This window comes from Camelus bactrianus, chromosome 7 (assembly GCF_048773025.1).
Source record: "Camelus bactrianus isolate YW-2024 breed Bactrian camel chromosome 7, ASM4877302v1, whole genome shotgun sequence".
In the NCBI taxonomy this organism is placed as follows: Eukaryota; Metazoa; Chordata; class Mammalia; order Artiodactyla; family Camelidae; genus Camelus; species Camelus bactrianus.
In genome coordinates, this window is record NC_133545.1 from 69,678,583 (window position 1) to 69,693,095 (window position 14,513).

General features: G+C 36.4%; 1 protein-coding gene across 5 annotated transcripts in view; it reads left to right on the forward strand.

Moving 5' to 3' along the window:
- The window catches only part of PCLO (piccolo presynaptic cytomatrix protein), a 310,832-nt gene that overhangs the window by 23,049 nt on the left and 273,270 nt on the right, over positions 1-14,513 (forward strand). For all 5 annotated transcript variants that reach the window (XM_074367559.1, XM_074367561.1, XM_074367560.1 and 2 more), the window contains exon 3: positions 845-2,242. In XM_074367559.1, the coding sequence (XP_074223660.1) occupies positions 845-2,242 (1,398 nt within the window). The remainder of the gene's footprint in view (positions 1-844; positions 2,243-14,513) is intronic.

The following is a 14,513-nucleotide window of genomic DNA, read 5'->3' on the forward strand; positions in this document are numbered from 1 at the left end:
GTGTGTGAAACTCCAGTGTTCATATTATAGAAAGACTTAAAATCTTACTGATAAAACCAAATGCACCCAAGAAATTGGAGGGGGGCACTTGAGGGAGAACTTGGAGGAAGATAAGAAAAAAATGACTCATCACAGTATCATCATCAGATACTTATTTTATGTATTATCCTTGAAATCACATTATGCTTTCACTTGTTTCTTCTATAGTGTAGTCTCCATAAGGACAGAGATTTTTGACTCCTTTATACAGTGGGATGTGCTAAGTAGAAGTTGCTCAATAAATATTTGAATAAAGAAATAGTTTTTGTTTTCTCACATTTGATTATGTCGCCTAGGAGGAAGAAGTAATACTCTTGCTAATTTAAGAAATTAGCAAGGTGTTAATAATTTGAGAAGCTTATGATGAGTTGTATAACTAAAAACTTCATGAGCCATCAGTAGAGAAAGTATCTAACGTAACTGATTTGTGGACTCTAATAAGTTATCATTTATTTTCTGTCTTACAGGGTTTTCTGTTTCTAGGAATAATCAAACTTGGAGTAAATCAAAGGCAAAGAATAAGAAAATTAACATCAGAAGAAAAATACAATCTCTGTTGATTTTTATTTTTCTTAAAATATAGAGCACTTAAGCTTCTGAGACTCATATTTTAATGTACTTATCATTTTAATACTTCAATATAAATTTAAAATAAAATAATATGTATATAAAGTAAAATAACTTGATCTATATTTTGTTTTGAGTGATGAGAGAGAGAATTTCAAAAGGTACCGTGCATTTTTAAAAATGTACTTATTTTTACATTGTTAATATCTCAGTGACCATTATTTCATACTATTTCTAGATAAAAGAGTGGCTCTGTTTAAACTGTCAGATGCAAAGAGCTCTCGGAGGTGATCTGGCTCCAGTTCCATCCTCACCACAGCCCAAACCGAAGACTGCCCCTGTTCCTGCATCAGCAGTGAGCAAACCTTCTCCACAGTCACAGATTTCTCCAAAGAAGGATGCTACCGCCAGACAGGATATCTCAAAGGCACCCGAGGCTAAAAAGCCCCCACCGCTAGTGAGACAGCCAACCCTCCCTGGCCCCCCGCCAGTCCCAGCCCAGCAGCCTCTTGTGGCAGAGCCCTCATCCAAGCCGGCGCCTCCCAAAGAGCCCTCTGTCCCATCTGAACAGGCCGAGGTCTCCGTGGCTGATGATAAACCAAAGCAGCCCAAGACAGTAAAGCCAGCCACAGATACGGTGTCTTTATCAACAGCAGCAAAACCTGGTATTCCGAGCTCCAAAGTACCATCCCAGGATCAAGAGAAAATAACTCCTCCGCTAAAACCAGACGCTGCCAAACCCTCACAGAGTTTTCCGCCAACAGGAGAAAAAGTCACCCCATTTGACTCTAAAGTCATACCTCGACCTGCATCAGATTCAAAAATTATTTCACATCCTGGCCCTAGTTCAGAGGGTAAAGGCCAAAAACAGGTTGATCCCATTCAAAAGAGAGAAGAACCCAAGAAAGCACAAACCAAAACGAGTCCTAAGCCAGATGCCAAGCTAGTGCCAAAGGGGTCACCGACACCCCAAGGTCCACGACCTTCCACTGGCCAACCTGCCCCCCCGTCTCCACAGCCTGCAAAGCCTCAGGAGCAGTCAAGACGTTTTAGTCTGAATCTGGGAAGTATTACCGATGCGCCTAAATCACAGCCCACAACTCCTCAAGAAACTGTGACAGGGAAACTCTTTGGGTTTGGAGCATCCATCTTCAGCCAGGCATCCAGTCTGATCTCCACAGCAGGCCAGCCTGGATCTCATGCGCAGAGTGGTCCAGCAGCCCTGGCAAAACAAGTCCCTTCTCCTTCACAGCCACCCACTTCTCAGGGGCCACCCAAATCCACAGGCCAGGCCCCACCAGCACCTGCAAAGGCTATACCAGTGAAAAAGGAGGCAAAACCTCCAGGAGCCGAGAAGGTAGAGCCCAAAGCTGAGCAAGTTTCAACAGTAAAAAGAACAGAACCAGAAAAGAAACCTCTGCCTACTAAGGACAGCAAACCTTCAGCAGCTGTGCCTGAAAAGGCTGCTCTTCCCCCCAAATTGGAAAAATCCCCCAAACCAGAATCAGCCTGTCCTCTCTGCAAAACTGAACTCAACGTAGGTTCTAAGGATCCTCCTAACTTCAACACTTGCACCGAATGCAAGAACCAAGTGTGTAATCTCTGTGGATTTAACCCTACACCACACTTGACTGAGGTAAGCAATATTTATATTACATCTGAATGTGAGTATATTGTACTTATTCTGATATTTTTTTGGTTGCCAAAAATTCTGAGCAAAAAACACATTTCTGGTAAAGAAAACACATTGATGTTGATATCTTTGAAGAAGTTTCAATTACTTAATACAAGCTTATTTCCTTATTAAAAATTCACATGATTTAGGCTTTTCTTGCTTAATGTACCAGAAGTAAGAAGATGAAATAAGCCAACAACTTAAAATAACAATTATCTTAATTCTATGCATTAACAACCTATAGCTTTGGAGGACTATCTGGTTTTCGCTTAAATGCACCAAATAAGAGTTGTAATTTAATGTTTCCAATGTCTCTAATCCTTCCAGTCTCTTTGATACCTTACAAAAAAGAAGTTGGACTGATTGCAAATCCATAACCAACATGAGATCTGTTATTTTACTAAAATTGTTAAGAACTTTGTGTAAGTTAATAGTATTGTCTACTAGAAAACATTGATTGAAATATGTAGTTTCTAGACTGTTTATAATTCTGTTTGAGCTGTTGTTATCTGGCACAGATATAATAGGGCACTTTATTAAGAACTGCGGAAAGGAAAAGAAGTCACATGGATTTCAGTGACTAATGTCAAGGATTTTTTATAGGGTGACAAAAATGCTTTTTCCACAGTGTAAATGACCAAAAAGCATATGGCAAATTTCTACCTAATAAGAGTTATAGAGGAATGACTCTGTAAGTACTAATAATGCCTGAAGACTATTAGAATATTTGGATCTTGGGAGAGTGATGGGTTGAATGATTGCTACTGTCTTAGATAAGTACAGTGATATTTTAATAAACATTTTGGGATTGAATTTAAATAATTGTTCATAGTTTTATACAAATCAAAAATACTTGAGGATTTGATTTATTTTATTTGACTCTCTGATTTTATAATTGGAATGTAAAAAATTGAACAGCTTTTTAGCAGTTATAAGAAGAAACTTTAGATGTTGGTGTTGTTCCTGAGTTAAATTTTTTAAAAAGAATAAGTTATAAAATACTTTTATTTTTTACTTTTGAAATCTATTTGGTTGCTTTGACATATTTAACACCGTACGGAAGTCGTGTCCCTATAGTCTTAAGCTGATTTTTATCCTCTTTAACTGTGATGAACAGTGTTAACTAAGATCCACTTTAAAGGTAGATAAAACTTGGTTTCTCTTAGCACTTCATGGATGGTAACAACTGTGGTCATTACTTACAGTGTTTGGATTCAGTGCAAAAGCAAAACGAAAAAACAACCTTCAGTGTCCTCCATATTTTTAGAAGAGTTGTTTTTCATTGTGTGTTTGTGAAGAGGGAAATTTTGGTTTTCCCAGGACAATTGTATTAATTTAATGGATTTAAAAAATTGTACCCTTTAACAAGGAGCCTTATGGTATCAACACCATGCAGTTAATTTAAATAGTTATAAAACAAACTGCTCCACTGAAAGCTATGATGTCTGCACATAAAGTGTGTTTTGTGCACACTATAAAGAGTGCTGTAACTTATATATTTGTGTGTACGTGTGTGTGTGTGTGTGTGTGTTTGTATACATCCATTTGGTCCATAGTGATTATTAGAATTCTTAAGTGTTTGGAGGTGTGAAATGAGAGCCCTTCCTTAGATAGAGAGACAATAAACCTTTCAGAAAAATCTTTGATTTTGTGTGTGTGTGTGTATGGGTAAATTATAGTTCAGAAATGGTAATCTGGAAAGAAGATTTCTTGAATCAAGCAGAGAATTATCTAGGACGTGTGCAATTTCAATTGTTTGAAAATATAAGTGATTTCAAGTTTTTAAATGGTGAGGTGAAGTCCTATTTAAATATGATCAGTGGGTTTAGACAGTCTGTCATTGTGGAGATTATTTGGTTTTGCGGTAATTCTTTAAATCTGGAAGATCATGTGTCAGAGGAGAAAGAACCTGACGTAACAGAAGCAGCCGACTAATGTTCTTGGCCCAACTTGACTGCGTTAATCCTCATGAACTTTTTAGCTAGTATAAGGCCTTAATGCCCTCTGATCTCTAGGTAAAGCCCATTAGCTGACCGGGCATCAGGGGAGTGAATGAAGGTTAGTTGAGTTAATCCGTGTTCCAGTACTTCCTACTGTTTTACCTAAAAGACTTTAGCAGACTGGCAGAAGGGGTTAGTTGAAGAAAAAGGCACCTTGTGTTTGTGTTGTGTGTGTCTGTGTGCACGTGTGTGTGCAGACATGTACGTATACATCCAGGAAATTGTAAATACATGTATATGCTTAACTTGTACTGCTATCCTGGCGTTCATACTATTTACTAATCTCGCCTCATTTTGAGTGGTTAGGGAAGTATCTCCTTCTTGGTCCTTGTTTTATTTCCATGGTTTCTTCATTCTGCTTGTGATCCAATATTTTCTACTGGGCTGATGCTGTACTTTCGTTCTAGTATTAGAGAGCACGTTCTGAAAATACTGAGATGTTATGTCTGCCATGCAAAGAAATGGTATTCCTCGAGAAAGGATTCAACTATGTATTTCAGTTTATTTTTCTAATAAAGCCCATATAACTCAAAGGCCTCTGCTTCTGCTACTGTCATCACTGTGAGCAGGGTGTCTCTTCCTACTGTGCCCCTCTGCTCGCCCCCTTTTTCTGTGCTGTTCTAGTGGTGAGAGGAGCTGATCGTGGTTTGTAATGTTAGGGAGCTCTAGACAGCAGCCCTCTGTCCCCACCCATTAATCAAGCACACCTGTCTCCAAGGTTGTTTCCTGTATCTCTCACTCAGCATCTCCCACAGCACCAGGAGAGTGCCATGGCTGCGTGCTGGGAACTGGGGTGTCGCCTGGCTTCACCCTGAGCTGTGTGGTTTAACTGTTTGATGCCCAGTTTGTATAAATGGTACTATAACCCGTTAACCTGAGAGAGCAAGGAACCGTTTTTTTCGGCTTTAATTTCTAACAAATCAGGAAATAATTTGTCTCTGAAGGAGTTTTGAAGGCAGCAGTAAGGCTTCCTGAAAGAGCTAGTCTTAGAGAATTTGGAATCCTGCTGAGAAAAACAGCCTAAATTGGCAATCAATTTATCTAGTGCATTTTAATCATTCTGGTTCAGTTCAAATATGAAAAGGAGTCGAAATTACTCATAGTGGGTATTTATTTTAGTGTTTGTACTACCCTTGGAGAACGTAACTTTATACTATGGAAATACGACTTAAAATTGTTTCGTCATGCTTCTGAAAGTCCTAGAGTCATAATTTTGCTTCCTTAGTAAGATAATTATGCATGGCCTAAATGATGTTGAAATAGTGAGCATAAATTTGTCACCAGGCAACAAATGGGCCTTTTGAGCCAGTTAAAACCCAGTGACGTAGCTGAGATTCCCTTCAGGTCTTTTCTGTCTAGCCAGGGTGGCTTCTGCATTCTCTCTCCTGGGCTCAAGAAAGGCCTAGTGGGGATGTGCTGCATTTCTTAGTTCGGCAAACACATAATATCTCGCCTTAACTTTAAAGAGCAGTTCTTAATACTTTAAAAATCATGTTTCTATTACACAAGCACATTTAGGTGCACACACACACACACACATATATATATGAGAAATTAAAGCCTGAAAGAATGATTTAAAAAATCATAAGGAGAAAGTAATTCTACCAGTAATCAGTTTTAAAAGAACTGCCCAAAGATTCCTGGCATGCACGGCGAAGAGGGATACCTCCTGGCACTTTGAGTGAGATGAGAGTTGATGTTTGTCTGTAGAAACAAACTTTTTAGTGATTAATCTTTAGGAGAAATTTTGATGGTGGTTTTTTATTAAGTGATATTTAATTGAACAGAAGTCCAAATGTGAATTTAAAATAGAGATATTTTGTTTAAACAAATTAAAACCAAAAATAATTTCTTCATTCGTCATTTTTTTCTTTGTATTTTTTTCATGGTTAGTATTCTACTCTTTATGGCCTTTCTGTATCTCAGTATTAGCATATGATTGTATATCATTTTCCCATGTGATTAAACACTTTTAAAATATTATATACAATTTTTAAGTATTATTCAATTTTATGGATGTATGTTTTTCATACACATTCCCTTGGTATTAGTGATTTAGGTTGTTTTCATTTTTTGATTATAAATATGGTGAACATTTTTGGATGTAGATATTTATATTTTCAACTATTTCCCAAGGGAATCTTACTAGTACTAAGGTTACTAAATCAAGGAATAAGGACCCTGAAGTATCAGATTCTCTTTGGAGATGTGATAGTCGTTGACATGGCCGCTAGTGTGTGTGATTCCTTTCTTGAAACAGCCTCTCCGTATTTGAATATCATCATTTAAAGTGAAATAGGTTAATTGGGAAGTCCAAAAGTACTATAATATTGTTCCTCTGATTTGTATTTCTTTGATTACCAGAAATTTTATTTAGCTATTAAATGTAAATAAATGATTCTAATTATGATCCAGACAAAACATTGTGCAGACACTGTGGGAAAAGGTAAACTGGAATTTGACTAGGCTAGTGTGAAAGACATTGTGCCAGGTGTTATTCTCACAACCACTTTGTGGGGTAGGTTTTACAGCTTTATAGTATCAGAGAGGTATGTTATCAAGGCAGAGGTATAATTCAGAGGCTGAGCCCGTGTCTACCTCCTGCTATGTTTAAGTAACCTAGAGAACTGGACAACAAATGTCACTTTTTCTGTGCTCTCCTACCTGTAAGTTGTCAGTTTGTAATTACTCAGACTTTAATATCAACAAACTTGCTAATCTGTGCATCAAAACCAGGTAACATTTGGGGCCAATTGTGTGATGGTGGCTGTCTTACATGGTTGAATTCGGAAGAATGGGCAATTTGAGAGTATAGAGGTCAGCATCACTGTACCAGTTTTCTTTCCAGATAAGCCCGCCAACTGGTCAACATTTTTTTAGCTGATGGCATATGGCTGAATGATAAAATGATGTCCCTACTTTCATAAATAGTGAGTGTGAGGGCCTAAAACATAGCTGCTCCAGCTGTAAGAAATACTAGTATATTCCTGCCAATGTATGCAAAGATTTTGCTCCATCAAAATGATGAACATCTGAGCGTTCCAGTTGGTGGTAAAGTCTTTGCTTCTACCTACATTTTTGCATCGTCTTCTTGGTTACGTTCCCAGGAGTGGGATTGCTGGACCTTAGGTTGTACCTGTCTTAAACTGATTCTTAAACTGATTCTCCACAGTAGTTGTATCAGTTTTTATTTTGACCAACTTTGCATACATGCTACTGTTTTTCTAGGGATACATGGCCTGATAAAATAGTCTCTGGTCAAATGTGCCTAATCAGCACCATGGATAGCTCAATGTTAAGATTACTTAAAGTGCAAAAAACACACTGGGTTTCAAAAACTTACTATGAAAAATGTAAAATATCTCACTGATTGTTTTATGTTGATTACTGTTGTGTAAGGCCTTTTTTCCTGAAATGTTGTTGTTAAAACTGCCTTTTCACATGTAACTTTGCTGTTGTATATGCATGCACTGCAGTATACTGCTGTGTAGGATATATTTCTTTCTCTTTTTATAAGGAAAACATGACTATTATCGTATTTGCTGCACTCTGATTATCTCTTCCAGAGCTTAATTTCCTCATGTCACACAAGATAGCTGGTTCTCTCTGCATGCTCTGCTGGGCAGATAGTTCTCGGGGCTGTCATCAGTAAGACATATCTGTAACATTTATTAGTGTACCAACCTTTAGATCAGGGTACCTTCTCTACTGACTCCTCTGGTTCCAAATGTTTCCTCTGTTATTTCTTTTTAGCACTCTTGAGTCTGTTTATATTCTCCTTGTGACTTTCGGTGAAAATCATCAGCTTTTGGGTCACATGTTTCCAGGAGACTCAGCAATACAGAATATTAGAATTTGGATATATCATCTGGTCCATTATTTTCCTCCTTTCTTTTCTTGATGGCCATTCATTTACTTTTAAAACTCTGTTTCAATAATTTGTATCATAAAAGCAGTATTCCTTTTAACAATCCAGAGAATACTACAGATATGTCTTTTTTTCCCTCACTTTTTGTTTATTTTTGTAATGGTTATACAAACAGCAAGTATAGAAGGATTTGAGATTTTTTTAAAAAGGTTTATGATCTATTTATGTTTTTTAAAACAATTTACTTATTTTGAAATGAACATGTGTTCTTACTATACTTTTTTTCATTGGATTATTTTTTTCACAAAACTTGATACATTGGATGTTCTTTCAAGTGAACACTCGTTGACTTAACTGTCTCTGTATTTGAGGTAAAGATCTGTGCAGTATCTCAATACTGATGCACATTCTCCTCATGAAAACAGAGAAATTGAGGGTATTTCTAGTTCCTGTTACTCTACAAAGAAAGATGCAGTCAAACATCTACACATATATTTTCCCATTGTATCTTGAGATGTTAAATAAATCCCTTGAAATGGTTGGGCCACGTGAAGACAAATGGGATTTAGCAAAATTTCCATACCGCTTGTTTAAAAGGGTAGTAATTGTAGTCCTGCCAACAAACTGTTAGTGTCTCTAGTTTTCCGACACTGTCTCATAGTTCATATTTATCAATATCAATAGTCAGAAATTATTTTGTACTGTTGCATAATTTTAAATTCCCTTGCCTATTTTGAGAGCAAATACTGTATATTTATCAATATCATGAGCTTGTCAACTACTTGTGTTTTTCCTGTTTTAAGTTGCCCATTTATACCCATTGACCATATTTTCATATGCATATGTCTGTGTATTTCTTAAAATATTTTAGAGAATTTAATTTGTTGTTATCTTATCTTGAAATGATCTTCCCTGTTGATCCCTTGTTTTTAACTTTATGAAGTTTTCTTCTGTACATGAGATTTTTTTGAAAAAAGCTTTTTATGCAATCAAGTCTTTTTAATTTTTCCTTGATTGCTTCTTTTGCTAAAGAAGGCCTTTCCACATTTTTATTATAAAAATAGCCTTCCACATTTCCTCCTAAACATCTGTAGTTTTATTTTTCACTTCTGATTGCTTATTTATCTATCTGTAATTCTTTTTTTTTTTTTTTTTTTTTTTTTGATTTGGTGTGAGATAAGGGGTCTGGCTTTATATATTTAAAGTGTATAGCCACTTGCCTCCATGCTATTTATTAAGTAATTCATCATTTTTACTCTGGTTTTTAGTGCCACTTTTTTCATGTAGTAAATTTCCATTAAGATACAGGTTGCTTTTCTAGATTCTTTAATTTGTAGCTAGTTACATATCTAGTTTAGAGTGTCTGTACCTTACTATTTTTATTAGTCTAGCTTTAATATTTAAAGATTTTTAAATATCCATGAAAACTTTGGCCAAAGAGTCTAGTAATAGAGTATTGTACTGCCCAGGGTTTGACTTTACCTTATTCTGCTTATAAGCTAATAAACTAACTTGTTCAGTAGATGCCAACAGTAGGCAAGAGACTCTTGAGTCAGAGACAACTTGACTACTCACCCCACAGCAGGCAGCATGGACATCTGCATGTTTTCATCAGTTCTTCTTAACCCCCACTCTCATGGAGGTCATGTGGTAGGGGCCTAGATTGATGCTGTGCACACAGGTTGGGGTCACAGGTAAAGAGCACTCAGCATGTGGAATTCCTCTTTTTTATAGCAGGCAGTAAGCCAGTCTGCCCTTTGCCTCAGAAGGAGATAGTACCTCATTCCCAGGGTACATCCCTCATTGCAGAGGTCTGAGAAATGGCCAGGGTGAAGAGCAGCCAGGGCATTGCATTGTTGGCAAACCCTGGAAGACGTGTTTGTGCAGGTGAGACCCACTGAGGGTCTTCCCCAAGAGGTATTAATAACCCAGTGGTTTTAAAACTTAAAATATTATGAACTCTTCCTTTAAATGATGTTAAATTTAGAGGCCAAATGTAGAAAACAGGTAAAAGTGTAAGTGTGCTGGTTAAGGCAGAGTTCACCTACTTGACTGGGGACTGGAAGCTGCCCATTTGGCGGTGTCTCTTATTCTTGGACCTGCCTCTCATTCAGTTCCCTGAAACTCTTCTGAAAAAAGGCTACTTCTCGAACCTCCTGCTTTCAAGATGAAGAAAATAAGGCTCATGGAATTGAAAAGATAAGCTTAAGGTTAGCGTTAGATAGTCATTGTTACAGTACTAAATAAAAATACACTTTTTATTGTGTATTTTTTCTGCATCTCCTTTTAGGACTTCCTTTCTTAAACTTTGTGAATAGAAGAAACAAGAGAAAAATTTGTGAAACAACGTAGTCTTACATTCAGACAGTCATGGCTGCAGCAGAAAATACATGCTCCATAATTTAATACATGTCAACATTTTCTTGCCTCATTGTATGTGGGTTACATAATTCCCCATATTAATATAATTTGAACATAAATTCAGTGGCATTTCTGCCACAGGCATAACTGTGAGATTACTGTTTCATTAAATTATAAAAATCAACCTAGTCAGATGGCAAAATAATGTTTTTGGTCTAAATATGACAGTCTTTACTAGTGATAATGTAATTTACATGGTCATTGTATACAACTCATTGTTAATCTATCTTACTGTAGAAAAAAGTAATAATAGATATTCATATAAATAATTGAAATAATATTCTGCTTTAATATTTCTTAACATTGGAAAATTTTATATATATGTGTGTACATACAAATGTGTGTGTATGTGTACATACATGTATGTATATATTTTAGATCTACAAATTGAAATTTCCCTGGGAAGAAGTTAGGACTTGAAATATCACAAGGTTTAATTTGGTGGAATAACATACGTTCAGTGTTGCAAATTAACATATAGAACTGTGAATCACATCTGCTTTGTCAGTTTTAAAGAGATGTAGCGTCAAGTAGAAATATAATCATGAGAAATCAGAAATATGCCTTTCAAATGGAATTAAGTATTAAAATAAAAATAGCCTCATATATCTACATGTGGAATGCCTAAACTTTGATTTGAATACTTTTTTGCTTCTCTTTTGTATTTTTAAAAATTTCATGGGAAAATGTGTTTATGGACAGTCAGATGTGGGAAGTCATGTCATTTTAATTTACCAATTTGGGAAACCACAGAAAGATGGGAAGTTCATTTAAGACATTTGTAGTTGTTTTGTTTTGTTTTGTTTTTTAATACTATGAGAAGACTATTTTAATGGCTAATATACTCATAGCTGTAATTTACCTATGATCTTTATCTTAATTGTTTTAAAATCCTTAATATGATTTGTATTCACTTAGATTAAGCATGTCAGAGTAACAAGTATGCATTTTGACCGAGTTTATCTCACTATTCCTTAACTTTTTGAGTGGAATGATTATTTTCACCTTACCAGACATTGTCCCCTCTCTCATCATCTCAGAGTACCATTACAATGCTAAAAATAGAACCTCCCTACCTAAGCCATACTTCCAAAGGAAAGCTAATTAAAGTACTCAGTAAACAGTGTATCTTTTCATTGAGTAAATGGTATGCTAGAATGCCTGTTAATTTCTTTTGCTATTTACTTAGCCTTCTAGAAATTCTGTGGACTTCGATATCTATTATATGTCACGTATTTCTTCTTCCATTCTTGTTTAATTTGTCAACATACTGCAATACATGAGTAACTACTGGAAAAATAACTACTCTCCACTTTAAAGAAAACTCACATTAATACAGAAGTAATTACATATTATCTAGGTATACAAAACCCTTAATAATAGACTTGAAAGACTTAAATAGAAGTGAATAGTGTCAGCTGAACCATGCAAAACAAGAATTGAACATATTTTGTAACTTTTAGAAAAAGGGTCATCCTCCATTCAAAAGCTTTGCTCACTTATAATAAGGATTCTAAACCACCTAGGGTCAGTTTCCTCATGGCATTGTAATGTAATGTACATTATATACAATTACAGGACATACACTAAATGATGGAGCCAACAAATTTTGATAATACACCTGTCTGAGTAATCAAGGACAGGTTAGTTTTTTTTTTTAATGCATTTTATGTGAGTCTCACAAGATGCCATGATAAAAACATGTCCCTTGGTCAAGAAAATTTGCAGATGCTTCATATTTAATCCCTCTCAAAGACGTGAATTGCATGTATTATTTCTATGAGAAGCCTTTTAATAAAGGACTTTGTTTAACCAAGTGTAAAAAAATTATTTTACCGCACAGTCTTTTTACTTATTTGGCAGAACTAGTGTTCTAGGTGACACATATTGCTCAAGAAATAATACTTTAAATATTAAATACATTTGAATTAATACTTTCATTTTCTCATCCCTAGAATTCTTTCTTTTGCCTCCAGAGACATGTCACCGTCTAGGGAAACTTTCCATTAAAGTATATCCCACACGCTTCACATTTGACATGCTCCATGTTGGAGTCGTCATTTTTTCCCCATGTGCCTCTTGAGTTCCCTGCCAGACTGAAGGGCATCACAGATTCTGAGAATCATTCCAGACTTCTCTTTCTCTTTCAGTCTCCCAGAAGCAGTGGCTTTCAGTTGTTGTCAGTTCCACCTGCTGAAGGTGTCTCTGCTCTCCTCTCCCCTTCGTGTCCTCACTGTGAGAGCCTTTTTGGAGTCCTCGTTTATCATCTCTGCTAATGCCATAGACCTTGAATACTTTATTTGGGGAAACTCAGTTTCTCCAGTTTCATTCTCCTACAAATTTCTGAATACTTGTACAGTTTCCTTGTGTGTCATGTTCTACAGAATCCTTTAATCTTTTCTTATGTAGAACTATATTCCATGCCATGAGCAGATTTCAATCCTCCATGTACCTCAGTATTTTGCATATGCCCCAATATTCTCCCTTTCCCCACAGCTTTATTGCCTGTTGGTTCTTTGACATTCATCTCGGATGCCACTTCCCCTTGGCCCCTACTTCACGTTCTAACGCTCCAGTCAGCTCTCTTGCACAGTATTGCAGTTTGTCTGTTGATTTGTGTCAGCGTCTCACCTGAGTGTGAGCCCTGGTGCACGGTCGGTACTATCAAAATGCCAGCACGTGGTAGGCAGTTAATACATGTTTGTTCGATGAAGTTAAAAACAGAAGTCGGGAAATGGCACGTCAAATAAAAGGCATCTTTGTGTTAATAGCATTATAACTGTAGTTAGAAACCTATTTGGTTCTATATTGGCTGCAAGTATTTTTAAATTCCTCCTAAAAAGTCTTTTATAGATAGGTAGATAGATAGATAGATAGATAGATAGATAGATAGATAGATAGATAGATAGATAGATAGATATGTATGTATATATTATGTATCTATTTTCTTAAAATGAGTATATTTGGAAAGCGCTATATCTATATCCTATATATATGTCTCTTTGCATATGTTCTTACAGTACAGAAGTATTAGAAAGAATATGAGCTTTTTACATGAAAAAATAAGAACTTTCTTTTTGTTTGTTTGTTTAAATATTACCTCAATGAGGCCAACGTAGACCACTCTATTTAACACTAGAATCTTCCACTCACTTCCACAGTGCACAGTTTTCTTACCCTGCTCACTTCTTTCTTTTGTTCATAGCACTTACTACCTTATAACATAATAGTTCACATACTAATTTATTATGTTTTTTAAAAAACTATCTCTGCCTCTCTAGAATGCAAGTTCTGTGAGTGCCAGGTGTATGGCATACAGTAGACTCACAAAATGCAGATGCTTGGCACACAGTATACTCTCCTGAGATCTTTATACAATAAATGAATGCATCCTATATGGTTATTACAGCTGCAGCATCGGAGTAGGGTATACTGAAATGTTGATTCAGAATGGTAAGATCTGGTCAACCAGATCTGGTTAGTGACAAATGTTGTTAACAATTTTCCTACCTCAGCTTTTCCCAGCATGCATCATTTCAAAAGGCAGAAAGAGGACATATATACCACATATTTTGAAAAACTTCTCCAAATACAGTCTCATTGTAAAATCGAGTCCATAAGGGGTAGTGTGTCTTCTGTTATGGCTGAGGGATAAATGAATGAAACTGAGACTGAGGGAAAACAGACGATGGGTTTGGTGGTCCATAGAGAGGCAGTGTGGCAAGGTTGTCAGGATGGAACCTATGCCACCCGTTAGTGGCTTGGTTTTCTTCACCTGTGAAATGAGCGTGACCACAGAGGACCTACCTCATGGGGCTGCTGTCAGGATTAGGAGTGGATACCTGTTAAGCTTTGAGAACAGTTCATGACCCTGCTCTTGGTGGAGCTCAATAAACAATAAACAGTAGTTTTGTTAGCTACAGTTGGCAGATCTAGGGACTTA